The sequence below is a fragment of the Anguilla rostrata genome, chromosome 2, assembly GCF_018555375.3.
Source record: "Anguilla rostrata isolate EN2019 chromosome 2, ASM1855537v3, whole genome shotgun sequence".
NCBI lineage: Eukaryota > Metazoa > Chordata > Actinopteri > Anguilliformes > Anguillidae > Anguilla > Anguilla rostrata.
Genome location: NC_057934.1, coordinates 10,477,771 through 10,504,556, shown reverse-complemented (window position 1 = coordinate 10,504,556; position 26,786 = coordinate 10,477,771). Strand labels below are relative to the sequence as shown.

At 39.6% G+C, this 26,786-nt stretch overlaps 2 protein-coding genes across 2 annotated transcripts; both read right to left on the bottom strand.

Moving 5' to 3' along the window:
* Window positions 1-16,637, bottom strand: chata (choline O-acetyltransferase a). Its single transcript, XM_064319246.1, has 15 exons — window positions 16,358-16,637; window positions 15,058-15,182; window positions 13,056-13,247; window positions 10,215-10,333; window positions 8,790-8,843; window positions 7,807-7,987; window positions 6,731-6,908; window positions 6,226-6,395; window positions 5,920-6,020; window positions 5,480-5,608; window positions 5,037-5,159; window positions 4,403-4,544; window positions 3,805-3,867; window positions 3,341-3,478; window positions 1-3,138 (listed from the first exon to the last, which is right to left on the bottom strand). The coding sequence occupies exons 2-15, from the start codon at window positions 15,103-15,105 to the stop codon at window positions 2,659-2,661; spliced, it is 2,118 nt and encodes a 705-aa protein (XP_064175316.1). The 5' UTR covers window positions 15,106-15,182; window positions 16,358-16,637; the 3' UTR covers window positions 1-2,658.
* Window positions 16,638-18,693: 2,056 nt separating this feature from the next.
* slc18a3a (solute carrier family 18 member 3a) lies at window positions 18,694-20,868 on the bottom strand. The gene has a single exon (XM_064319225.1). It carries the CDS (start codon window positions 20,309-20,311, stop codon window positions 18,743-18,745), a length of 1,569 nt encoding a protein of 522 aa, XP_064175295.1. The 5' UTR covers window positions 20,312-20,868; the 3' UTR covers window positions 18,694-18,742.
* Window positions 20,869-26,786: the final 5,918 nt, after the last annotated feature.

Below are 26,786 nucleotides of genomic sequence, written 5' to 3'. Positions count from 1 at the left end.
CTTCAAGAGAGAGCCAGTTCTTCAACTATTCATAAGCTTTATTTTCAGATAAGATTGATCTTTACATCACAAGATTACAATATACATTCGTACTATATAATTCTTTTTATACACATGTCACAACATAACCTGATGAAAATACATTTATGCACCCATGTTGTCCACATTACAAAAATAAATATTATACTATATTTTAAATTTTTCTATGTTCATCATGACTTTATACATAAAATTACTACATACACAAAGGACAATTCAACTGATCTCAAATATAAGATGACAGAAATGAACAGAAATTAAATTAAAAGTGTCAAGTAGCAGTACTGTTGTAGTTCACTTAAAAGATACATAAAAAGTTCACTTTTATAAGTGTCGATTTATCACAAGAAAGGCTTGCATATTTTCCCCAAATTAAAACAATTGAATATATGTCCCTACATTAGTATTAATTTTCTCCATGCATTTTTTTCTCCAAAATTTCAGAACATAAACAATTCAGAGTTAATATAATTTAAGGCATAAATGACTTTTGTCATAATTCACATAGGTTAAAATATTTTCCAGTACGACAGATGAATGATATGTATGCCAAAGCAACAGAGAAACATTGGTATTATATAAACCTATTTAAAGTGCACCATGTATTCATGAAATAACTTAATTGTGCATATAATTCACTCTTAGTATTTTGTAAATAATTAAAGAGACTTGATTTCAGTGTCATGAACATCATGTCTAACACAGCATTGCACATACGACATGATTTTGAAAGTTCAATGGATCTAATCACTGCTTTTCTTAATTCAATTAATATGAAAATGAACATCTTATATTTCTAACACAAGCCTGTCTACATAGATACACTTTTGTGCAGTGATACACTTCATATTTAAATAGTTCTACTCATAATGTAACATTTTGACAAAGACGACGTGCAGTATATTCCTTCGACTGCTAGACTGAATACATGTGTAGAGGTATGATAGTTTTCATCATGTTCACAAATTTGTGGGAACAAGAATTCTTAAAAAAGAAATGCAGAGTTACCCGGTCCATTTTCACTTTTATGTACTGTATGACGTTATTTTTGCTTTATATATTTTATTGCATAAATAATTTTAAAGATATATTACCTAGCTATGTCTTAGCAGATAAAGGTTCACACATCACAAAACCCACAATGGGTCAATGGACATATTGCACCTGACTCTTACAGAATACATGTTTGTAGGTCATATAGACCTTTTATTTTTAATTAAATTTCCCTTTTTTATAGTATTGCTACAGCACAATTTCCATAGACATACTCATTTTTCATGACACAAGCTAAACTTGGTAAGTACTCAAACACATATTGAGTCACATAAACTTTCTAATAACAAAACTATAAATGTAACAATCTTGTTCATGAGTTACCATTCATTCACTGTTTTCCCAGTGATTTGCTGTATGTCATCAACGTGGAATTTGACATTCATTTTTGTTAATGACCCACTGGTACCATATTTACAACACTGTGCTACATAAAATACTATTTTTTCTATTGGAGTTAACCTAGAAATTCAGATTTTTCTCTTTGGCAGCTAAATCTATTTTAACCATGACAGATTTATTTATTTACTTAACACAAGTTACATGTTTGTAAACAATGTTTGAAGCAAAATCTATGATTCATGTTAATGCAAAAGTTTTCTGACCTTCATTTGGCCATGTCAATTGTATTGCACTTTGAACACATAACCATTTGAATGTCAAAATGTATCTATGCAACAACTTTGATTATATTTGTATAAAATTTGCACAGACAGTGATTTAAAAAATAAACCTTTCACAGAAAATGTCTATGGTAATATTTGTGGATGCTGTACTATGCAGCAAGGGAATTATGCATTCTACAAAAGAAGTAACTTTAAACAATTTTTTGACTGATGAACAGCTGAAGAGATTTTTATTCCACTACATAGTTTAGAAGTATTATTTAAAGTATTTATTTAAAGATGAACTGCATTCAGGGTGACCTACATAAGATATTTCTAATATCCATTTTTAGGTCTGTGTATTTAGCAAGGTTGATGACAGCACACTGTTCTGTTCTACTTGGATGCTTAGATATGTCCTACCCTGATTTCCAATTAGTAGTCATATGTTGTGTTTATTACCCAACCAAAGACTGCCACTGACAAAACAAGAGGTTCATGTTGTACAGTAAGCTTAAAGATTTTTAATTTGACCTCAACTGCCTTCATTTCCTAACAGAGGCATTTTTTTCTAATAGTTTGAATTTTCAGATTAAATATTACTGTAAACAAAACAAATTAAGTTCTTTCTGAATGAATTTCATCAGCCATTGCTATGCAGTCTGTTTACTCTTTTCTAGTCCAAGATGGCAGTCCGCCAAAGTACCATAATCCTCCATAATGAGCGTGTAGCTGGCTAGATAAATATTCTTGTATTTGTATATTTCATTTAAAATATTCTCACTATATTTGCACCCGTGAGTGAAAAATATTCTACATTTAGCAAATGTAATTAAATTTTGAATCTTCGCGAAACGCCAATAAAAAGCACATACATCTACATGATGAGTCCCCTGTCACAGCGCAGTGCTTGTGACTGAGAAGGGTCAGGAGAGTCCGCTGTTTGACGAGCTCTCCTCGATTATGGCTTATTTCCGTTTCTCACCAGCTCAACGGCCCCTTCCTTCTGGTTGGTGGGCTTAGCGGCCCCTTCCTTCTGGTTGGTGGGCTTAGCGGCCCCTTCCTTCTGATTGGTGGGCTTGGTGGCCCCTTCTTTCTGGTTGGTGGGCTTGGCGGCCCCTTCCTTCTGGTTGGTGGGCTTGGCGGCCCCTTCCTTCTGGTTGGTGGGCTTGGCGGCCCCTTCCTTCTGATTGGTGGGCTTGGCAGCCCCTTCCTTCTGATTGGTGGGCTTGACCGCGGCACTGCACCTATTGCACAGATCCCTCATCTCCAGCAGGCAGCCCTCCAGCGCCTCCGTGAACACGGCCGAGCACGTCTCCGTGCTCTCCCGGAAACTGGACACGCAGAAGACGATGTGGTCCGGCTGGGGATTGTAGCAGGCACCGTAGCCATTGGGAACCACGGGCCCATAGCAACAGAACATCTCCACAGTGGTGGGTACCTGTGTGGAGATTTAGCGGGGAAGGGGAGGGGTGTGGTTTCTGAAATCTATCTGTTCAAGATTTCCCCGGTCAATCTAGATTGGATTGCAGATTGCTTAGAATGCAGAGCTTTCGGTACTAAACACAACAGTCTTTCTTATCGAGTCCTTATTAATAATGATGTTTTTTATGGTTATTAAAATCTATAGACTGTTTTCTTACCTGGCTTGTGGACAGAATGAACTGGTTACTGCTCAGGTACGTTTCATCAGTGAAGATCTCTGGTTTTTCCATTTTCAGTTCCTGTGCGATCTCTCGCAGTCCCAATAAATGATTGTCTATTGCCATCCCTGTGATTGCCTATAAGATTAATTAATAGACATATGTCATTTCTGTCTTTGGAACTGAAGCAGAAATAAAACCCAAATATATGCTTCTTCTGTGTTGTTGAATTCTAACCTGATAATATAATTTAACATAATTTACAAGAGTTGTTCTTATGAGTAATAGTTGTTCTATGAGAGTTGAGTTCCAAGTTTAAATGTTACTTAAATGTCAAATCGTGTCATCTTAATAAATATAGCTAATCTGAAATTCAATGAATTATATATACACACACACACATCCCCGAACACAGAGACACATGCATTCATATGTATTAAATTTTGAAATAATGAAATACTTACTAGAACAGTGTAATTGGTCTGGGCATTTATAGCGTCCCACAGTCGTTTCATCTTCTCAGCATCCTAGAAAGGCAAATCCAAACCCATTTCAAACAGATGAGCCAGTGTAGCACGTGCTATAACCAAATACACAAAACACAACCTTTCTGCACATTCCATGCAAATTAGAGGTTATAGGAATTCATAAGAGTGAGTATGAACATGTGTGTGCATGTATGTATTTAGGGCATATATGTGTCCCTATCAGACCTGGGTCAAATACGCATTTGTTTTGGATTCAAATACTTTTCTACACTTTACTGATCTTGTCCGGTGTACTGGAACCAATGAAATACTCTCAAAAAGTTCAAACCCTGCCTCTTCTGGTCATACTGGCAGGCTCAGTGACACCAGGCAAGATCAACTGAGCACAGAAAAGTATTTGAATCCAAAACAAATACGTATTTGACCCAGGTCTGGTCCATGTATGTGCCCAGTGCAGAGTCATAGAGAGGCTGGGAGATGGCTCTGTGCTCCATTTCCCAGACTCCAAACTGCAGAGTGGATAGCGTTAGGGGAGATTTGCGGTAATTGGGAGTAAGTAAGAAAAATGGCGCACGGGCACAGAGGACTTCTCATCCGTCATCGATCTCACAAAGGCCAGGGCCTCCGCCGTGGCGGAGCGGATGTTGTCCACCCGCCCTTCTCGGAAACGGCGGATGGAAGCGCTCTCGTACGTCGACACAGCCCGTCCATTACACCTGATCGGCCGAGTTGAAGAGACAAGCACAGTTTCCGCCTCACGTTAACACTGATGTATTCTGAGTTGTTATTCATTTGTATCCACACACATGGCTTTTCAAATTACCCAATATAAATACTGTCAAAATGCAGCCAGGGCATACAGTACAATTCCTTGGAGGCCTTTTGACATTTCACTGCAATTGATCACACAGATAAAGGAATTACAGTACAAACTGGATTTTATCACAAAGACACTAGATATATTGTACTTATTGTACACAATGCTACATACACTTTCTTTTACTCCTGATCTGATTATTATTACTTATATAAAATGTTTGATTTTGTAATAGTGAACGAAAACTGAACTATTTTCTGCTGAATTATATAATTAAGTGAAGACATGGTTTGTATAAACCATCTAAATTTCCTGTTTACTTTGCCTGTTCCATTAAAAGCAACAAACATTAAGAGTTTAGTTCAGAAAAGTTTTGTTACCAAATTCTTACCTGTAAAATGCAAACTGAAGCGCGACTTGTATGTATGCATCTGGACTCATTTTCTGTTTTTTGATGAATTCCTTTCCATAAATTTTGAACTTGTAAGCATCCATGTCCAGATTTCTTACCGACCTGAATGATTGGAAACATCACATTGTTGTTGAGATTTTCAAATAATCTTTGAATTCATGTTTGGGTAATCAAATTCCATTTCCAAAAGGTGGTACAGCTAATATAATTAAAGATTTTTTGTGAAGAAATATTGGCTAATTCCCGATACAAAAACAAGGCTTGTCATTTGTTATTCTTTTTCAACGTTTAAAGAATGTCAACTGTATCAAACATGGCAGTTTACAAAACAGCTGGGACGGAACGCTTGGCAGTGTTTTAAATTTTTTAAAAGAGCTGTCGCGTAGTGAAACAGTGCCAGGGGAAGGTCCTAATGCACTTGCCTTTCGAGTCTGTCTGCCGACGATGCCAGGAACCCCTGGACTTCGGGGGAACATTTCCAGTGGAGTCTCCGGGGGGCAGGAAGCTCGCTGACGCTGGCCGCCCTCACCAGCTTGGAGGGACTTCCTTTCCTGTAGAGAACATGGCCACAGGTTCTGTGCTGCCTTCTGCTACTACCGCGGGATCCACAGCCTCTTCTAGCGGCAGCGCAGCCGGGAGCGTGCGATAGCCCTAATGATTTGTGTGCTTTGATACTTTTTTTATTTTTTACAAATCAATAACTTGCGGCGTTCCACATTCTGTTTTGCTGCTCTAATCATCCGTTGGTGCGCGGTACCGGCTCATCTTTCATTGCACGGGTTCACTGATCTGTCATTAAAACTGTATCTAAAAAAAGGCAGTGTCAGGGAAAGAATTGTACGTGTATTGTGGGGGTGCTTACATGTATTTAAGAAGATACTCTGAGCACTGCACGAGAACGATTCCTTCGAAGGGAGAGTGTTCGCACACCACGCCACAGACGCCATCTGCCCCTATAACAAACTGAGATGGAAATCGTCTAAATTTCACTTTCAATTCAATTGACAAACGCAGGATTCATTTTCGTTGCTGGCAAATGTATACAGCACAAAATATAGAAACAGTAGCCTATTTCTCCATTTAAATTACAAAATGCTTTGTATATAAGCTGAGTAGCAGACACAGCTGCACCCAAGTTCTGATTTTCTTTTCTTTCTTTTTTTTTTACCTGCATGGGCTTGTCGTACCAGCGGTTAGCGCCGTTTTTGTTGTGACCGCCGCCGTGGAGCATTTGCAAGGCTCTATTAGTGTCAGTTGGCTCCACTCCGCTGGGATCGTCCAGACAAACCAGACACAGGCACCTCTCTATCGCATCCAGAGAGTCTCTGTTTGTTGAATCTGAAGACAAAAGAAAACCTTTGTAAGTAGGATTGGTTTGAAAAATACACCCCATTCCGGCGAATGTCACATTTGCAATTTATATGCGCCTTTAATAGTGAGAAGGCAAAGGCTGCTTAAAGTAGATGGCAGTGAGCACCCGCACAAAAACAAAACAAAATAAATAAATAAATAAATTTAAAAAAACAAGAAGAACCTCCTTATGTTTATTGTCGATATAATATGGTTACTGGTCCATTTCTTACAGCATTTGAATGGTAGCGTAATTATGTGCATAGCTTACAGGAGAGTGGAGTTAGCCTTGAAAATGTTCAGCCATTGTTAAAATGTCGAACCTTTCATCAGCGCGCTCCGGGCCTCGGCCCACTGCGTTCTGCCGTCTGACGTCAGCAGGCCAATGGGAGGTAGCCGCTCCTCCGCGTTGGCCGCCATTTTCACGATTTTCTCCAGTTGTGTGAAGAGGTCTCTCTCGTTGAGCCGGCGGAAGTTTATGACGACGTCCAAAACGAAGAACTGGAACAGAAGTAGAACCAGGAGTGAAAGTATATAGGGTTAGCTGAAATTCCTTTTGTTTTAATGCGTCAGTATCAAAGTAGCCTACTGCTGGAGACATACAAACATTGCAATGATAGAAACAGCTCTTCATTACCCTTTGACCACATCGTATTAGTTATGAATACGTATATTGATAGTAATTTGGTGGTAAAATGTAACTCATAACTTACTGTATAGGATAATGTGCTTGTTGTGATGCTATACTTTACATAGGCCATTAGTGTAACCACAGTACCCAGCCAATGGAAATATTGTTTCTCTAGGTTATTTTAATGTAATTGATTGGAATAGCTACCATGAGGAGGTCAGTTGCGCAGTTAACCACGGTGCTTGGATAATGAAAGTGCATTTAATGAGCGAGGCACGAGAGGCAAATGCATCAACGTCATTGTCCTGCTTCAAAATAATGCCATTGCGCCGATCAATTGTTCTCGTGGGTTTTTAGAGGAGCTTTCAGAGAAACTGGCAGATTCAATCTCCAGTAATTTAGTTACACATCTGCATCTCCCCAGGGGGTGGCCTTGCAGGGCATGGATTGCTTGCCCTTGGAAGGTTTTCCAGGTGAGGTCTCGGTCTCCATTTTTGTTTGTCCCTAATGCGGCGTAATGGGGAAACGTGACATAGTTGCCTGACATGTGACATAGACTTCGGCCAGCAGCAGCAACCTTTCCGTTACTTATTTCTTAGATAAACAAACTTAAAATACTTGCTATGCTATGCTATAAGTTTTTCTGCACTGGTTGCTAATCCTGAACATTTTGCATTGCACCAGTGCTACTAGTACCACTACAGTTGCATTGCAGCGGTGTGTATGGAAGAGGATAAGGCGGCGGCAGCTCGTGCTGTGTTTCCAGACCTGGTTCTTACAGGCCACGATGATGTGCTCCGGCTCTGGCATCACACTGCTCTTCTGGGCCACTAGTGTGTCCTTCTTAGGCCCGGGCAGGCGGTAGGAGGAGAAGAGCCTGTAGTACTGCTCCATGCAGAGAGGCGTGCCAGCCAGCTGGCCCCGAGCGTACTCCACAGGCAGGGCCCGCCTGCCACACACATGCACACATACACACACACGCATGCACATGTACATGCACACACACAAACACACACACACGCATGCACACATACGCACACACACACATGTGCGCACGCACACACCCACACACACATACACACACGTGCACACACATACACACATACACAAGCATACACACACACGCACGCACACACACACACATACGCAGAAACACACAGGCACACACATGCACACCCACACAGGAACACACTTCAAATGACAAGTCTTGACACTTTATTCAATTCAACTGAATTATTATCTGTTTTGCTTCAAAATTTGCTCTGAATCAAACATGCATCTGCATTTGGAAGCCACATGTCAAGAATAACATGCAACAAGCAACTTCATGCTCTAGAATACAATGCCCTAAACCTGATTTATTTCAGTCATACAATACAATTCCCAAACCCGAGTTATTTTTTTTAAGTCAAACCCCTAATTTTGAAAGCCTGAAGTCAACTATAAAGCATGCATGTCCTATTACTGCACTGTCCTAAGTCAGTTTCGCAGGGCTGTGCACAAGCACTATTGCAGTTTCTTGATTGACCAAAGGTGTCGCTAATGAGCAAAGAAAGAGGATTGACCCCATTTACACTCCCTGAGTGCCGCTATGACTATTTGTTTATTTTCCCCATGAGACATCCTACCGCAGTTATCCCTGATGCAGTGCAGATTACATATGGACTGTAGAAGGGACTCCTCTACTCCACGCGACTATGGCCTAATTGTTAGCCACGGGAAAGATTGTGGAAACACATGATGAAGCATACCCGTCAAGAAGAGCCTTGTACTCCAGAACTCCAGAGATTAGATGAGCAGCAAATCTGAGAAAATGGAAATCAACAAATTAATTTACAAAAATGTATATACACTGAATCATTTACCCAATTAGTCAAATATATAGAGGTCCGTTTTTATATATAGTTGTAAGCGTTTGAATGGTATTACTTATAATACTGGTGAACAATATTTGGACTGTGTGGTTTCTATTTAAAGAAATAAGTCAGTAAATCAGTTTATTCAACTGGGAATAAACATTCAGTAAACAGTATGTATAAGGGAGAGCCCAGAACATGCAAATGGGGTGTGCCTTAATTGATAATGTTGGGAAAGGTAATTATATAAATGGATAATGTACCCAGCCTGTCCTATCTCGGTTCTAACTACATTAAACGAGGTGTCAGTTGAATGCACGGTCTGGTGGGCATTCAGCTGTAAAGACAGCACCCATAGCTGATATAAGTATTGTTCCTTCGGGAGCAGTAGCTATGGGGTGAAGATGTGCTCGCATTTAACCCTCAGCGAGTTAGGACCCCGTGCAAGCATCTCCCCGGCCTGTTCGCATCCATGCTCTGCCAGCCATCAAGCCGCCTGCCCGTGTGACACATCGGAGCCCCCTCCTCCTTACGCCTGTCTGTCTTTCAGAGTTGAAAGGGTAATTAGGTTTGGGGTGCGTGGGGGGGGGGGGGTAGCAGGTTGCAGAGATACGCATCAGCTGGATGTGTCACTGCGAGGGAGAGTGTTTCTAGTTACGCAGAACACAGGCGCATCAGCCCTCGTGCCTTATCAAATTCATCTGGCCTCCCCCTCTGCATGCAGCGTGATCAATGTAAAGGGGAGTGGGAGGGCAGTACCTCTCAGCTGGCATTAACCAAGCTATACGTCTCCAATGGGCGCCGGGCTCTGTGGGTCTTAATCTAATAGCGGCTTCTGCCAGTATATTAAGCGTTGCTCTCAGTGCACTGGAAGTGTTGACTTTGTGTTCCGTGAAGTGACAAAAGCTAATGGAGAATGACTGTGTTTATGGTCTAGTAGGAATACAAAGCATATTAAGGCGCACTGCATTTGATAATGGCAGAGATTTACAGCTTGAGCTGTGGGACGGCTGTATTCTCTCAGCATTTCTATCTCCACTACATCTGAATTATGCTTACAAATAGAATAGAACTGAATCGAATACTTGTTTTCAAATATTACACTACATTGATGTTCCTCCAACTCATTGATGATACATAAGCATATCAAAATAAAATATACTCTGTTTATGATCTGATGAAGAGCAGTCTATTATAGACACATACCTGCCACATCACTGAGTGAGTTGGAGCTGGGAGTTAATAATATAGTGCATAAGACGGATGTTCATCCCTTTGTATGTCGTAGTTCTGAATCAGTATAATGCTGAGTGTATGCACCTGAGAGTATCACTGCGATCTCGAAAGCTCTGTTTTGGGAAGACCATGACCGGGCTGGAGTTGACAGGAAGTGCCAGTCTGTTGTTCAGGTACATGTCTTCCAGCCAGTAGTCATACACCTTGAGTTGTATATAGAGAAAAAAAGAACACGTTGTCACAATGTTTTACAAACCTGACACCTTGAAATGGCTCTGCGCCGTTCTGTTTCCATGACGGCGTCAGCTATGTCAAAATAAGTTCCGAGTCGTGAGCGCGGTTCATTAGAAGGGAGGATGGAAGTCACTCGTTTGAGATGTGGCCTTGAAGGCAGCAGAGTGGGAAAGGCTGTCAGTACAGGGAAAGAGAAGGGGGGGGGAGAAAGAGGGAGAGAGAGAGAAGGAGGGAGAGAGGGAAGGAGATGGGGAAGAGAGAGAGGAAGGAGGGAGAGAGAGAGAGGGGGGAGAGGAAGAGAGAAGGAGGGAGAGAGGGAAGTAGAGGGGGAAGAGAGAGAGAAGGAGGGAGAGAGAGAGAGAGGGGGAGATGAAGAGAGAGGGAGGGAGAGGGGGAAGAGAGAGAGTGGGGGAGAGAGGGAGATAGCGAAGGGAGAGAGAAAAAGAGAGTGAGGGAGGAAACGTGGCTTCGGAGTGGGAGTTTGATAGATCTGGCCGCACCAGATTAATCCTCAGCCGACTGATCACATTTCCCGCCTGATGGATTGAGCTCTCTGAAAGCAAATGAAACACATGATGGATCTGCAGCTCCGGCACGGGTTCTCCTCTTCTCCGTTTCCCCTTTTATAAATGGTTTACATGCATTGTGTCATCCAAGGATATCCGTGCCCTCAATCAATGAGATGCTCCACAGTAGGGGCTGTAAAGCATCTCCCAGTAATAAAAAAACAGGGGCTAATTGATCCCGCAGATCAAGTGATGGATGGATCTCATTGATAGAGGTAATTCATTAACGAATCGTAAACATGCTACTTAATGTTAATTTGCCGCACGCGGCAAGCACCAAGGCTACTTCTGATCGCAAAGTGAGCACACTTTATTAGAACAGATAACCGCTCGCATACAAATGCCCAATTTGTGCACACTCAAGTACCATCCATTCATGAGCAGCACATATGAATTGGTATCTCATTTATTCTAATCTCAAAGGGCTGACCTTTTGCGTAACTTCTCTGAAAATTCTATGTTCTTCTTTGTATTACAGTGTCATGTTTGAAGGTAAATCTTGAAACGGAAGGAAGTGGCCTCTGTATTTTCTGTATTCATTTTTGGACGCTGTTGCAGAACCTCCTTTCTAATTCATTAGTATTAGATGAATTGGCTCCCTATTTCACATGTAGTGGGCCAGTTTTTAATTGCCGTATGAACCTTCAAAGCACGCATTCATTTTTAAGTGGTGGTCTTGAACCTTTCCAGATGTATCTTTTACTGAAGTGATAATATTTTTAAAGATGTTAGCTGAGACCCAATGACATCCCGGCTGAGAGCACATTATAAAATTGGCCACACCCCTTCTCAAAATGCACTGTAACATTATAATGTATTCATAATTCATAAAAGAGTGGCTGTATGTTTTTAAAGAATGATCAATGACAAGATTGGCACATATAATTTTACTGTGATTCATAAAGAGAAGAACAAATGGAGCCGGTGTATTCAGTGTATTGAGAGCACAGTGTGCATGTCGGATAGTAAGAATAAATTTCATAAAACCAGAAAACCATTTACTTCTGTTTTAATTAAAAGCATTAAAATATATTTCACTGTAGAGTCTTCCCTTACAAGTCAGAAGATTTATAGTAGTCTAAATATACAAATAATATTCACTGGACAAATAAATGCACACCCCAGCATTCCTGTTTAAATCAGAGTATTTAAAATAATTCAAATATACAGAGGACCATTGTGGTCCAGGGATAGACAGGAGCAGAGGGCACTGCTCTATCTGGGGCCTTGGTCACTGTAGCACCATGGGAGTGCTTTGGCAGCCTTGGACCATGCTGCAGGACCATAGACAGCGCCACCCCCTCTCACATGCATGGGAGCGGATGTAGCACGTCGCTAATCATGGCAGCTGAAATGAATTGACCTCTTTTCCGGAAAACTGAAATGAAGGCCTTTGGCTCTTTGTTAATTTATAGTAGAACCAATTACATTTTTGGGTTTCCTGCAGCTCAGGATTGTTTAACTTGTTTTGTTTCAGATTGGCATTTAATGTCCTGTCGTTAATAATGGTCTGACAGCTTTGTTTGTTGGTTATGTGTTTTGCTTTGCCTGTCTGTTAGGTTGTTACCGTAAAGCTGCTGTTGTTGCCTGATCTCTTTGGCTGATCCTGTTCCTCCTTTCAATGGTCCACAGAGTGACCACACCTAACATGCTGTGACCATAATTCACATTGTGAGAAAAATATTCAGAATATGGCAATATTCTCTGTGCGGAGTTTATTTATGAGAAGGGTCATATATTTCTTAAAAGAAGCATGTTTACCGTGTAAGCTGTCATGTGAACAAGCCTGTGTACCATAAAGCACTAGATCTGAAACTTCCGTTCATAAAGTTCGGTTTTTTGATATTTCAGTTTTTTTGTGCATGTTTTTGATTGGCCCAGAAAAGATCAGTTTCTGAGAACTTGCTGGAATCATAATGGCTACATATAGGGCATTTTGGGATTTGTGGCATAAAGTAACTGTGGCATTTGTAACTCCAAAGCAGGCAGTACTGTCACTTGAATCTTGACAAGGGTTCCATCAACCTATAGCACCATTTCAGTGATGAATGCAGTATGGGGTGAAATGTTCTCCTCATGTCTAATGAAAGCTGTTTGGTGAGGCATGCTCATTACTGTAGTTTACCCAGTTGTCGGTTTTGTCTCTCCTCTCTTGCAGCTTCTTCTGGAGGAGTTCCCCAACGCCTCCGGCAGCGCCAAACTTCTCCACGATGGCTTTGGTCTTCCTGAACTGCTCCTTGCTCACCAGGTGTTCCATGCATTTCAGGTACGTGTCCAGGGTCTGCTGTAAAGGTGGGACTGGAAGCTTGGGCAAGACCTAACCAAAAAGAGAGAGCAAGTGCAGCAAAACATGCTAAAATTCACACTACAAAAACAGAACCAAGATACATGACATTGTCCAGGGCTTTCTTGTGTCATGGTCTTATGTCATTAATCTATGAATTCACTATCATTTTTAACAAGCTCTCTATTATGTTTGCATTCTTCAAACCGTGCTTAATTATTGATGAAAGTTGCTTGAAGACACATAAAGAATGAACCCCAAAGCCTCTTGGGAGAAATATTACTTTCATTGCTTCACAATATGCTAGTTTCACAGAATAAAATGCTAATTAGGATTGTGCCAAATAAATATCTTTGCAGAGACTTGGAATAACACTTATTATCATTTCCTTATTTCTAACAGTGATGTTGAGCAAAAATAAATTCATTTTTAAAGTACCACCATACAGCTCACTGTATGCCAGATTTTCTAATAAAAACACTGTTTTCCGCATGTCTGTGTGTGAATGGGCACATTATCCATAGTCAGTTGGTGCTGAATTATCCCTGCGTGCAGTAAGTGAATTTTCCCTGATGAGGCTCCAGTGGGGACATGCAGTAACATGGACATGTGCTTGAATCTGAACCGAGCCCTCGGCCAACACTACCTGTTTGCAGAAAGCTTTTGAAATTATGTAACTTGCTGATCAACTATTTTAGTCAAATCTTAAGAAATTGGAACTAAAGTGTAACAGGATTTTAAGTTTTGTGTAATCAAGCTTCAATCACCTCTGTGTTAAACTGGTGGGGTCAAATCAAGAAAGAGAGCTTTTGAGTTTGATCAGTAAAATAATGTACTTCTTAACTAATATGGATGAAGCTCAGATTGGACATCTTTCAATGACGGCATAATTTGAAATTCTGTATATGCAAATCTCTAGATCAAGTATGCACATGCTCATTGTGCACCAACTTTGTATTCCAGGAAATACAGGCAGTGACACCTAGCACATCACTGCTTTTTGGTTGTTGCAGCACTGTCAGTACAACCCCCCTCTCCCTCTCCAGCCATTTTGCACACTATGGGTGGAGAATATTGTCTAATGATTTCAATCAGTTGAAAGTATATCTGTAGTTGATTTCTAGTGTATTTATTTTGGATGCCAGAGAATGCAGAGCCCATGTTGGAGCCCACACTTAAACACCACCCACATATACAAATAATGATTGTGTTATTTTATTTAATAAAAAAAATGGTGACATTCAAAAAAGTCACATCCAGCTGTGCCTCTCTCTCTCTGACTCTCTCTCTCTCTCTCTCTCTCTCTCTCTCTGTTGAGGTGTAGAAAGTATTAATACTGATACACCAAATGTATTCCCTGATACTGAATAAAGTTCTTCTGGTGTGTAGCCAATGAGTAGCCCCTGCCATCATACATCTTTATACCTAGCTATTTGCTTATAGGCCTCTCTGACGAAGAATTACCTCTGCCTATCTATGAAAACGACATAAAAATCAATATTTTAAAAAGTAATAGCATTATGAAAGGTTGGAAGACAGCATTGAGTGACCAGTTAAATTATAATATATATTTGCTGATTTGATACTGAGTATTGTATAGTGAGCACGAAAATACAGCTTCATCATTAACAATTTGCTTATCTATGTGCTCGTGTGCTTTCCACATATCACCTATACATATGTTGCATTTAAATTGACTTAAATAGTCCAGTTAAACGTACATCGTCATATAGGGTATGAATAATATAATCCATAGTACAATGAGCTATTAAGTAGATTATTCAATGCTCTTCAATACAGCAATAGTGTTCAATGGAAAAAAGTTACGGAACATCATATTTACCGTGTTTTCTTTGGAGCCTTTGGGTTGTTCTCGCTGTAGGACAGGCATCTTTGTCTCTGCGAAGTCTCTTCCGGTGGTGAAATGCTCGAACCGTCTGAGGTCGTGATGGGTGCGCTCCGCTCTCTCTGTTCAATGATTTTAATAAAAACTAATTTCATACAAACACATGCATCGCACATGCCATCAACTGCATTGTGGTTTCTAGGAAATAATATTCTATGAAAAATGAGACAAAGATTTCAATCTGGCCCTTTCACAGTCCAGTATTAATCCTAGAGTTGATATAACACTGAGCATTTTACTGTGTACTTGCATGTTCTGTCCGAGTGCACGATAGCCCCCTATAACATAGTCGGTAGATTGCCAATCAGTTAAAAACTTCGAATATGTATTCACGAGTGGGCAAATCTGGACACCATGTTGGCTAGAAAACTGAAGCTTTTTGGTGTTGTGTGAGTATTGCTGGTGAGTTAATATGTTATGGGTTCATTGCTAGTGAGTTAATATGTTAGGACGTATTTAAAATGTTTCAATGGGTCTGGAGATAATCGGAGTGGGCGTGGTCCGCATTATAACAAAACCAGATTCAGAAAAGCACGTGGTAAATATATCGAAACGATAACGATAGCCTACTTCTCAAGGGTAAAGCAGCTATCACTTATTATACAGCAAAGCTATGTCTGCTGTTGTAATTAAATAACTCAAGAAAAAACACACACACACACACACACACACACACACACACACATATATATATATATATATATATATATATATTCTTTATTTACGAAAAAATATCGACAGCAGTACCCGACTATTCCTAACAAGTACTATTGTTCAGCCAGCAGAATACCTTTTAAACCCCAATACATTGGGCATAATTATAAATTCACTAAACATAAACAAGTACTTTTTTCTTGATTAAATTGTTGTTGTTTATTGTTGTATCTGTTCTGCTGTTCTGTGTACGTAGTTGAATAAACAAGAGAATCCCGGTTTAGCAGGCAGAGGTTATAGTGTGAGGCTTTTTAAATGTATATGCAATTCAAATTTTAAAAGTTAAGAAACGAGCACTTACTTGTTAGTGATCGTTTTCCTATGTTTAAGTGTTTTCTCGTGAAAGTTTGCATTCCGATACAAACACTCCCTGGCTCCTGTACGCGGACTTTGTTTGACTGAGTCCTCAGGCAGCATAGGCTACTCTGTTCGACTTTTCCACAATATAATTATATATTTTATAACATTATATATTTTAAAAACGGAGAGTCGTACGTTATAATACATTAATAGAGTTGCTTACCTGTGGGGTAGGTGTTCTGGAGACTCTTCAAAAGGTCGCAAAATTGGACTCAGCCGCATTGTCTCTTCCGTCCATGCTTGTGCGCGCTCGACAAAAGATTCCACATTGACAGCTGTTCCAGTCCGGTCCCTTCCTCAGCATCCTTGCTTTGCCCCCATCAGTGGTGCGGAGTTCTTCAGCGAGCTCAACAAAGATGCTTGTAGGTGTAATTCGCTACCTACCCCTGCAGGCAGGAAACTCCTCCCATCGAGATTCATTCGTGGAAGTCTTTATTTGACAGCTTGGACTTCCAGCCCTCCTCAGATTGAGAGTATGAAAATAGTCTGTGGAAGCTCTTGAAATTATAGATGGCTGAAAACGAGCTTGTGGAGTGTATTCCTAATGTGCGTTGGCACCCGGTACACTGTCCGTGAAACTTACGGTGAAAAAAGCAACATGTGTGATTGTTTTTGTTTCCTAATAAATTCTGTACGTTGTATTGGTTTGTTTTATGGTAAGAACAAAATACTAATACAGCCTATCTGGCTTTTAGAAATGTTACCAACAATTTATTATGCCCACAAAGTCGTATAGCACGAGTTACCGTGAAGCAGCCGCGATGCCATAAAGGATTTGGATTGTTGTTAGCCGAGCAGGTGCATATGTTCTGTTATAAATCTGTTATAAATTGCTAAACCATTCGCTGACATGACGGAGGCAATTATTTAATTTTTCTTCGAAATCGCATTATTTTCTGAGAGTAATGTGTAATTAATAAATTTGGTCCGTTGGCTCAGTCGGACTTTAATTTGCGTCAATTTGGTTTATACGAGTATGAAGTCATGGATTGTTTTTCCATGGTTAAACTGTTTAAAACTCGATTTGTCCCACGGGAGATTTTTTCTTATGTTTATGGTCGACATGCAATTTGTTATTCTTAATGTCTTAAAACGACATTCAGCCGGTGGCATCTTTGTCGTATTGGGAAAATGACGACTTTGGTGAGTTGGTTGAATCAAATTGAATAAGTGTACTACATTATTATTGATGTAATACATACACCTTAATTGGTAAGTGATTAAGTATGAATACTATAGGCTATGAATGTACTTACCTGTGGCTGGTGGTTCCGCTTGGATACTGTCACTGGTTTTCTTAAATTTTACGGTGTGTGTGTGTGTGCGTGCGTCTCTGCGTCTGTGTGTTAATTAAAGGGGGAGGGGGATGGGTGTATTGTGTGTGCCCGCGGAGCTTGCATGAGTGTGTATATGCACGTTTAACTGCAACGTAATGTGAACATATTTATCATACACATTTTCAGTTTAATTGGAATGAAACTTCGTATGTGTTTTCATTCCCGGACTATCCAATATTACACTTTAAAAGAATGCATTTATTTCATGCATTATATAATGCGCATTTAAATGCTTATACAATCAAATGTTTTCTTTCTGAAACGTGAAAATAAATTCAGACAATTGTTATGCAAGTAAGAATATAATGTTGTCTTTTTGCATGGTGTACTGAGTGTGTGCCCCTTCATAAAACGAAAGAAGAGCCTATTTTGCTGGCATTTGATTCAAATTATTTATTAAAATAACAGCAAACAAATGAACAAATTATTCTCAATTGCCGGCTTTACATTGAGTTATAATGAATAGGATTACTTCGACTTTAATTTCAACAGGAGGCTCCTTTGTCATACATACACACCCTCAAATATGCATAGTTCTAAATGTCTCAGCTTTAATTATTTACATTAATATGTACACATATGTACAGATAATGCATATGATACACAATTGCATCCCAGAAATAGACTACATAATCCAAATAAATAAAGACTGAATACAGACAGTGGTGTCAAAACTCGATTTATTCTAATCCTAGGTTTTCAATTTCACGTTGTGTGTTAATAATAGCAGCAAACCACGTGATTGGTTACAGAACATATAGTTTAAAGAAAAATAATAATATTGTTTTATGCGTACGAACAGATAACACTATACATCATGTATTATGCATTTAAGTCCCTAGATATGCAAATATATTTTGGAGTACATTAATCGATGTACCTTTGTACAATGCTATACAATAGTTATGCACACATATTCAACTGTAAATTTTAACCTTTCACAACACTCCAAGTATACGTCTAGATGAGTGAACGCTTCACTACAGACTTGTTCATATACGTTAAAAAAAAGTCCTTAATTGTTTTACGTAATCGTAAAAGAAAAGCAAATCTGGAAAGAACTGGTCACACAATCATGATTAGGTGGTTTGGTAAATACGTTGCGCATTATTACAGTACATTACATGGCAAGTGCACCTCTACTGTTTTCGTGGGTTGTCTGTTCCTGTAGTCACAAAAGGGGTGTGTATGTTGTAAAGTTTTTGTTCATTTTAACTATATTCAGGCCCAGATGACTCCTCAGAATATGACCTCGAATGTCCTCTGAACGTGTCAATGCCATTCTCATCACTAACCATGCAGTTACCCGTTGAACTATAGCCCTTCTTCTTGGCTTTACGCTCCTCCATCTTTATGGTATCATACAGTCCCTGGGGTCCCTCTTCCAGGAGAACGTTTCTCTCAGAATAGGACGGTTTCATTTGGCACACATTTCTGAGCAGGAGGAGAGCGGGTGCGTACAGTACATTGACGAGACCCATGCCCAGATTGAGTTGCACAAAACCGAGGTTATGAACAATCTGACCTGCAACGATTGGTCCCATGGCATAAGCGACAGAGTAGGAGATGTCAGCGATAGCATAGACACTGCCGTATACTGAGACATGACGCACGTCTACCAGAAATGCGAGTGTGGGCAGAAGGGCAGTGTCCACGAGAGCAATGCCGAAACAGATGCCGCACAGTGGGGCGATTAACTGTCCAAAGTTTTTGCAGGCTGGTACAGTGCATGAACTAGCGCCAATGATAACCATACCGAGAGCTCCATAAAACCATTGCAAGTTGGGGTATTCGGCCGCTAACTTCACAGTAATATAAACGCCCAGAACATGAGGGAAAAAGGCCGGTAGCCAGGTGAGTCCCATTTCCCATTTCGATGCATTCATGGTGCTTTCCATCCAGTTGGCTATTGTGGGTTCCAGAAAGGCCAAGGGGATATTACACACTGTCAACGCCCCGGCCACCACGACGATATAGGGATCCATCATGAGCCTGTAAATAGGGGTGCCGACGGGCATGTTTTCTCTAGTCCTATTGGAGAATGGTTTAATTACAGTCAATAACAAAATACCGTCTGCTAAGCAAACGCATGCCAGCACGATGAACGGGACACTTTTACCCGCAAATTCGTACAAAATGCCCCCAAATGGGGGCGCCACTAGGCTTCCAAACGAGATGAATGCCAATGCGATGCCGAGGGCTCGACTCCTCTCTGCTTCCTCTGTGTACTTGTCAGCAATCATGGCAATTCCAGAAGTATCTGCGAAAGCTGACCCGAGACCCTGCAGACTGCGGGCCACGAACAGAGTAGCATAGTTTTCGGCAAAGGCAAATATGCAGGTTGAGAAGAACATGACCGTGAGTCCAATCAAAAGTGGAATGTCGTATCCGACACGATCTATGAATGTTCCTGACAAGGGGTTAACTAGAAGCTGTAGAATGGCTTTCGACGCAAAAAGAACTCCGATTTGCAAATCTAAGTTATCCCTGGATACTTTACCCGGGCTTGTATAGTTGCTTGAGGAATTTGAGTGCACAGCTACATGGGCGTGTTCTGATTGTTCGCTTTCGAGATCAGCAAGGTAATCGGGTATGATCGGCACAATAACCATGTACAGCATGTTATCTAACAGAAGTGCGACACAGACAATCACTAAAATAATCCGTCTTTGCCGATTAGGGTCTTGCATAGCTGTACCGAGCTGTTTAGTTCTTTGGCCCATTTCGGATAATTTCACAGCTGCAGATTTGGCCAGCCCGGTAGATTCCTCTGAAGCCATGACTCCTACACTTTACAAAAAGTTTCTTCTCCGTGTCAAGTACAGTAGTACCTTCCTCTTTAGTTATATCTCAGCAGCAGAGATAATGTACTTTCTCAGCATTTATAACTCTTCCTCTCAGTTCACTTACTCAGTACTCAAGGATGCCGGCGAACTTTTCCCGTTTATATTTTCGTGTCACAGCTCTTCACCGCCATTGCGTTTCTTCAGTCTCAACTTCAACGCATTTCATCCTCGGCGTCCGACGTTATTTCATTGTGTTCTGTGATGCTAGAGAGGTGACGCGGTGGAGACTGGTACCTTTTCCTTCGCAAGTTATTTCTTCAGCCGTTCATCCTCCATGTCACGGTTTTATAGAGCAGATTTTGTTGCTTGTTTACAGAACTTCAGACACCCCAGATCTCTTGCCTCCTGAAATCATATCCTGTACCACCTGTAACGGTGAGGTGTATGGTCGCATCTGAGATCACCAATGGTTTTGTTGTCATTGGCACGAATTGACTCGCATGTTTGTCGGTTCTTTAGTTATTTTTTTCTACCTTTTTTCCGAGGGCTGTGACGCACTGCCAGCTTTGCCCCCAGTGGTTCCTCAGCCACTTGCGTCTTTCATGCTAATTTAACACATGGCAGACTCTTAACCAATAAGAGGGAACAGCACGCCACTAAACTACCAAGGGATGGATACAACCATATTCCTTCATGAAATGATTCTCGTTTGCTGATCGACGGGGTTTAGTCGTGACTGCAGATCATTCGCAAGGAATCCATACAAATAAGTGATTTTAAGATATTATACGACGACATGCAATCAGTTTTTTGTGTCTGGGAATATGTTGCCTCATAGTATTGTTTTCTGTAGGGAATATGTTTTATTCAAGCATATGGATCATCAATACTGCTTAAAGGTTTCATTAATTAGTTTCCTATGTTTGGTTTTGCTAATCATGCATAGAAAAACTGAATCAATATTATTTGAATAAAGTTTTTTATGAAATTAAAAAAATGTTCCTCTCTTTTCTCAGCATTATTTTAGCATGTACACAAACTATGCCTGAACATTTTGCGAAAATATTTTAATGTGTGATGTCAAGTAAAATATTTTGGTTTGAGCGATACCACTGTTTCCTTAGCTTGTTTGAGTCTGTTATTTGCACGGTATAGGCTACGGCTATGACACTGTCTAGTCATCTCACCCTTTTCAATTGCAGTAAAATGCATTACGTCTTACGTTTGTCGGAGATTGACTCGACCTCCTCTTTAAGTGTAATCCATGTTTCATTGCGGCGTATTTTGTTCGCGCTCCTTTCCAATTTAGACTTTTGGCCACGCTTTACTCACGTTTTCAGTTTTGCCCGGGTAAGAGGAAACACCACTCGAATGCGCTTAATGAAGAGATTCAGCAGGCTCTTTCCATGCAAGATTCACTTAATTACTTGGGAATCCTAAGAATTATCAGATAAATATCTGCTCAGAGCGCCCCCTGTGAATTGTCAGTGCATTTTTAAAGCTTCGAAGCCTCAGAATTCCATCTATTAAATATTTGGCTTATTAGATATTTGAGATATTTTGAAATAAATTTACTTATGTCAATAATATAGGCTAACCTATTTGCAAATGGTATGCGTAGTAACAGGACATAGTTGTCTACGATATATGTATATGTATTGTATAAGTAAAACGCATATATGCAATATAACTACTCCATCATAATGTGCGATATTGTGTATATAAAACCGTTTTCATACTTTCGCCATGAAGTGTGTTCTGTGTTATTTTAAAATAATGAATCCCTAGTCCTACGCGCGGCATGAACTCAGTAGTGGCATCGCTGATTTGGTTAGCTGTCCTTTAATTGGATGGAGGCACTCAGTTGTACATCCTATCCGTGCTGCAAATCAAGTCGGTAGAAATAGTACTGGTACTCAGTGGAAAGTCAGACCAATAGGCTTACCGCCCACTGGTTTAATATTCTATCTGCTTATTAATCGCTGATTTTTAGCAGCGTAATTAAACTTTTGAAGACATTTTTGTTAAAACAACCTGCCATATTCGAATTAGAATGTATAATATTTATTATTATACTACTACGAATGATAAATTCCACTTTATAATGACAAAATAGGCTATGTAACTGTCAAAAAACCTAAAACTTGCACGAGTGAAATGACCTTTGCCCTATGACTGAATCAGGTGTGGATTTACTTACAATAATAATTTATTAAATGTTCCACAGGCTGCGTGGAACCAGTGGAACCATTAATTAATTCTTATGGTTTGGGGTATTCTAAAAATACGTCTGTTATACTTCGAAAATTTCAGCACTTAATTGGGACAGCTCCGAAGGCTTTTTTTGTGGGAAAGATATCATGGGCATCGCTTTCAGCTAAATGAAGATTCATGCCGATTGCGTCGTGACAGTTTCCCTGCTGAGTAATAATTTGGATTGTATTAGAAAGTAACTATGTTTTCATGTGTCTGATCACCAGAGAATGTCACAGAAATTCCTTTTTTCCTTTTATCGAGTCAACAGGACTTTTTCACGATTCGAGGGTATAACAGTACATTACTGAAACCTGTTTAACTCGTTAAATCTGATTTACTTCTAGTGTATCACAATACACTGAAAACAGTTTATTTTCAGCTAAACGGCATGCTTGTGATACATATACTATTTTGTGAGCCAGTGAATTGGCCATCAGATGCCAGGTCGTACACATAGTAGGCTGTAACGCCTTCAGTTCTGTTGGGACAAATAAATGTAGATGGCACCATTCCAGAATTTTGGAACTGAAATGAAATGTTTGGAAGGCCACAACATACCACCTCTTTCTTATCCGAACTAGTGCATCTCAACAAATAATCCGTTGACCTAGTATTTCTGTATTTGCTTATATGTGCAGAAAAAACAATATATATACAATTCACGCCTCAAGTGTGCCCATAACCTAATAAGTATGTTCTTGATAATTTATTTGAAACAACAGAGGAGAAAATGGCCAACTACTTGAAAAAGGACTTACAGTACACATCCTTCAGAAAATGAGTGTGACCGTGAGAATAGACAGATCGATAGCAGTCCCTCAGAGAGAAATTGCTCATTCCTCATGGCTGTTCATGTCATCTCGGGTTTTCTGTAACTGGAACCGAATTACTGAGCTTGGACATTTGAATTATGAACAAATCCATTGGTCCAACTGGATTTAAATAATTAAGTAATTTGGCATACACGATTGGAATAAATTATGCAAAAAATGGCTTTGTTAGAGCAGAAAAGGCCACTATTTTCAAATTACATTTAGGCAGTACTGTTGAAAGTTTCAAACTGAATTAAAAGTTTCTGCTTAACTCAGCTATGGGGTAAGCCAGAATACAAGTACTTTATATAAACAGGTTTGTTCTGAATGATGAAAAAACTCAAAAACTTTTTGGGCATATCTCTCACATACTGCTGATATCACTGTTGAAATTAGTCAAAACACTAATATTCTTTGTTGTAAGGGCTTACAGTCCTGTAGATTGCAGTGAATGTCCTGTAATGTCTGTATGTATAGTTGCTTTCTGCAGCAACAATTTAAGATGCACAAGTACAACAGGGACATCTAGTGGATTTTTAAGGAGTTACAACTGCAAAACATTGTTGTCTAGAGTAATTCTTCTAGTGACAGTCAATTTTGCAGGAAGGACAATGATTCAGCTTGCTGTGTATTCAAGCATGACCCGGTGTATACAAGGCATAAAAATATACAGTTAAATGTAAAAGTATTGGGACAGTTGTGTCAACTTGATTTGGTTTTCCTTTGTACTAATCAAATTTGCATTTTCAAGTTGGACAATCACCACAAGGCAAAATTCATATTGTCTGCATGCATTTCATGTGGTTTCCTACACAGACATTGAACTAAATTACAACAAAGCCATTTCATGAGTCAAATCCCCTATTTCAATTCACCATAAATATTGGGACAAAGTAATGTTTCTGTGCACTTTGGCTGGCATTCTCTTGGTGCCATCACTGGCTACATCATCAATAAAGACCATTGAACTGATCCCAGATGCTACCATACAGGCCCAAGCCATTACCCTGCTTCCGCCATGCTTGACTAGTGAAGCTTGACTATCTTGACTATCTTTGTCTCATCTGCCCATAAAACTTGTTTCCAAAACTCATCAGACTCATCTTTGAGTGTTTTGCTGATTCCAGTCTTGCCTTTCTGTTCTTGGTGCTGATGAGAGGTTTCTGAAGGTGTAACCACTGTAATTCGCCTATCAGTCTTCAGTGCAGTGTCCTGCGATAGTTTCACCACCAATGTATGGGGATCATTAGCAATTACTTGAGCTGACAGTTTTATTAAATAACAGGATTATTTCACAACTCTAATAATCATCCTGTCATTGCTTTCTGCTGTCCTCCGTGGACAGTCTGGTCACTGGTGTTTTCTAAATCCTCTGGTAGTTGGTTTCTTCTTTGGGACATTCCATACTGTTGACTTTGGAATACATCAACATTCTTCAATAGTTCTGATTGTTGTTTTTTTAGCCTCACAATAGCTTTTTTATTGTCATTCTCAGTTCTCTGGCCATGTCTTCAGTTGTCTTGTATCTTTTCACTTAGAAAGTTGACTGTACCTATGCTCCCAAAGAATATAACCCATGCCCTGACACTCATCACTTTCCATTTATAAAATATTACAGTAATATGGTTAACTAATATATCAGGGTCAGGGTGACTAATATATCTTTAATTTATTAATGTTTATAATGGTGCATATAGTGCTTAAAACCTCATTTTTTCTCAAGCTATTTCCTCTGTCCACTAAATGTCCCCAAATAAGCTCCCATTCTCTAAACCTGTGTTGATCCGACTTGACATCCACATGATGTGAACTACAGGGTGTTACAGGGGTCAGTCATACTTTTTTCTTTTTCTCTGAGGGACAACTGTCATACACAGAAACACACACACACACACGCGTTTTCCATGACTCCACTAAATGGTTGTTCACTATCATTCCTTAGCCTCTTAAATAGGGCTTGTGAATTAATTGACTAATCTGTTTTCTGAGAAATATAAGCCTTCCCTCTGACACAGGATAATAACCTTTCATTGTTCCAAACTGTGTCTGGCTGTGCTAGTCACACTTTGGACTGCTAAAAGTCTTGCAGAATCACTACTGAAGGTCATGTGACAGACTTTTTTTTTTTTTGCGTTCCAGAGATTATCTTTCCCTTTGTAGGAACTTAACCCATCCTTGTCAGTGTGGACATGTGCTACCCTCATGTTCATTTTTATGTATTATCTAGTATTGATAGTAAAGCAAAATCCAAAACAATTATGAAAAGATAACAATGTTCATGTGTTCAGAAAAGCGAACGTGGCAGTGTGCTATAGAAAACAAATAACAAATAGTGGTGGCTCTTTATTGACACCTAGTGGACATACTGAAGAACTGCTTTGATTATTTTCAGTTGGACTAAGAATTGCCACTGTGCCTACACAGTGTTTGCTCATACATGCATTATGCCTTATGTATGACGCATGTCTTTCAACTGAATCGCGTGATATTTTGTGTTGTCTTAGTGCAACATTTTATGGAGTCTTTTAATGATTCATGAACAATTTACTGTTGCTTTCTTGGAGAAGTCAGTTCTGGCTGTTCTGCTCTTAAATGATGACTACATGCTCAGAGGATGCAGAGTCATCATGTAATCCTCTGTGGGAACCAATGCGTTCATTTTCAGTACTGAAGCAAAGTCAATGCTGCCAATAGCCAAAAAAAAAAAGTCCTTTAAGTAAGGTCATTATAGATATGTCCAGCAGATTAATAATTTTATCCTCAGCACAGTTTTTTTTTTTACCAGTGGTGTCAGTAGTTAGCATTTATTTTACTCCTGAGAGTAAGATTTTTATTTATTGATTTATAAACAGAAATGTGATGTACTGGTATACATTCTGTTATAAGTGTTGAATTGAAAGAATGCATTAGAACCGTGTAAATGTCTAGAAATGTATTCATGCCGGAGAAGAATATGAGTCAAGAATGAAACGGTGCTCAAATCTTTACTCCATAAATGAAGTGGTGAGGGGGGATGACATTCTGAAATTAAAATATGACTAAACAGATGTAATTTCTGTGAATAAATTAACTGGAGGCAAATAAGAAACTACAGTGATGCAAATTATAACATTGCTGTCAGGAAATACAATGTTTTTAATGGATGACTGCAATAGGTCTGCTAACTCAGAAATGACAAGAGGGCAGCAGGCCATCTCAGTGCCAACAAGTACGATAATAGCTTATCTATAACAGAAGTAATGGCATTTTACTTTTTTTTTTTAGCATAAATGTATTGAAATTTGTGATCATACTGTCCTTGTGAATTAAAGCACTTTACTGAGACTGAAGCTGAGCAGGGCATTGAGTCTCTCAAGTTACAATCAAGCCCATTTTAGTTTCCAGTCTTATAGCTATAAAAT

What these genes read in the sequence shown, in the direction of transcription:
- chata (XM_064319246.1), bottom strand. Translation starts at nt 15,105, where the DNA reads ATGCCTGTCCTACAGCGAGAACAACCCAAAGGCTCCAAAGAAAACACG. An exon ending in GGTACGACAAGCCCATGCAG is followed by an intron (nt 6,021 to 6,225) that starts GTAAAAAAAAAA and finishes TTTCCATCTCAG; the next exon opens with TTTGTTATAGGGGCAGATGG. An exon ending in GAGTATCTTCTTAAATACAT is followed by an intron (nt 5,609 to 5,919) that starts GTAAGCACCCCC and finishes TGTTCTCTACAG; the next exon opens with GAAAGGAAGTCCCTCCAAGC.
- slc18a3a (XM_064319225.1), bottom strand. Translation starts at nt 20,311, where the DNA reads ATGGCTTCAGAGGAATCTACCGGGCTGGCCAAATCTGCAGCTGTGAAA.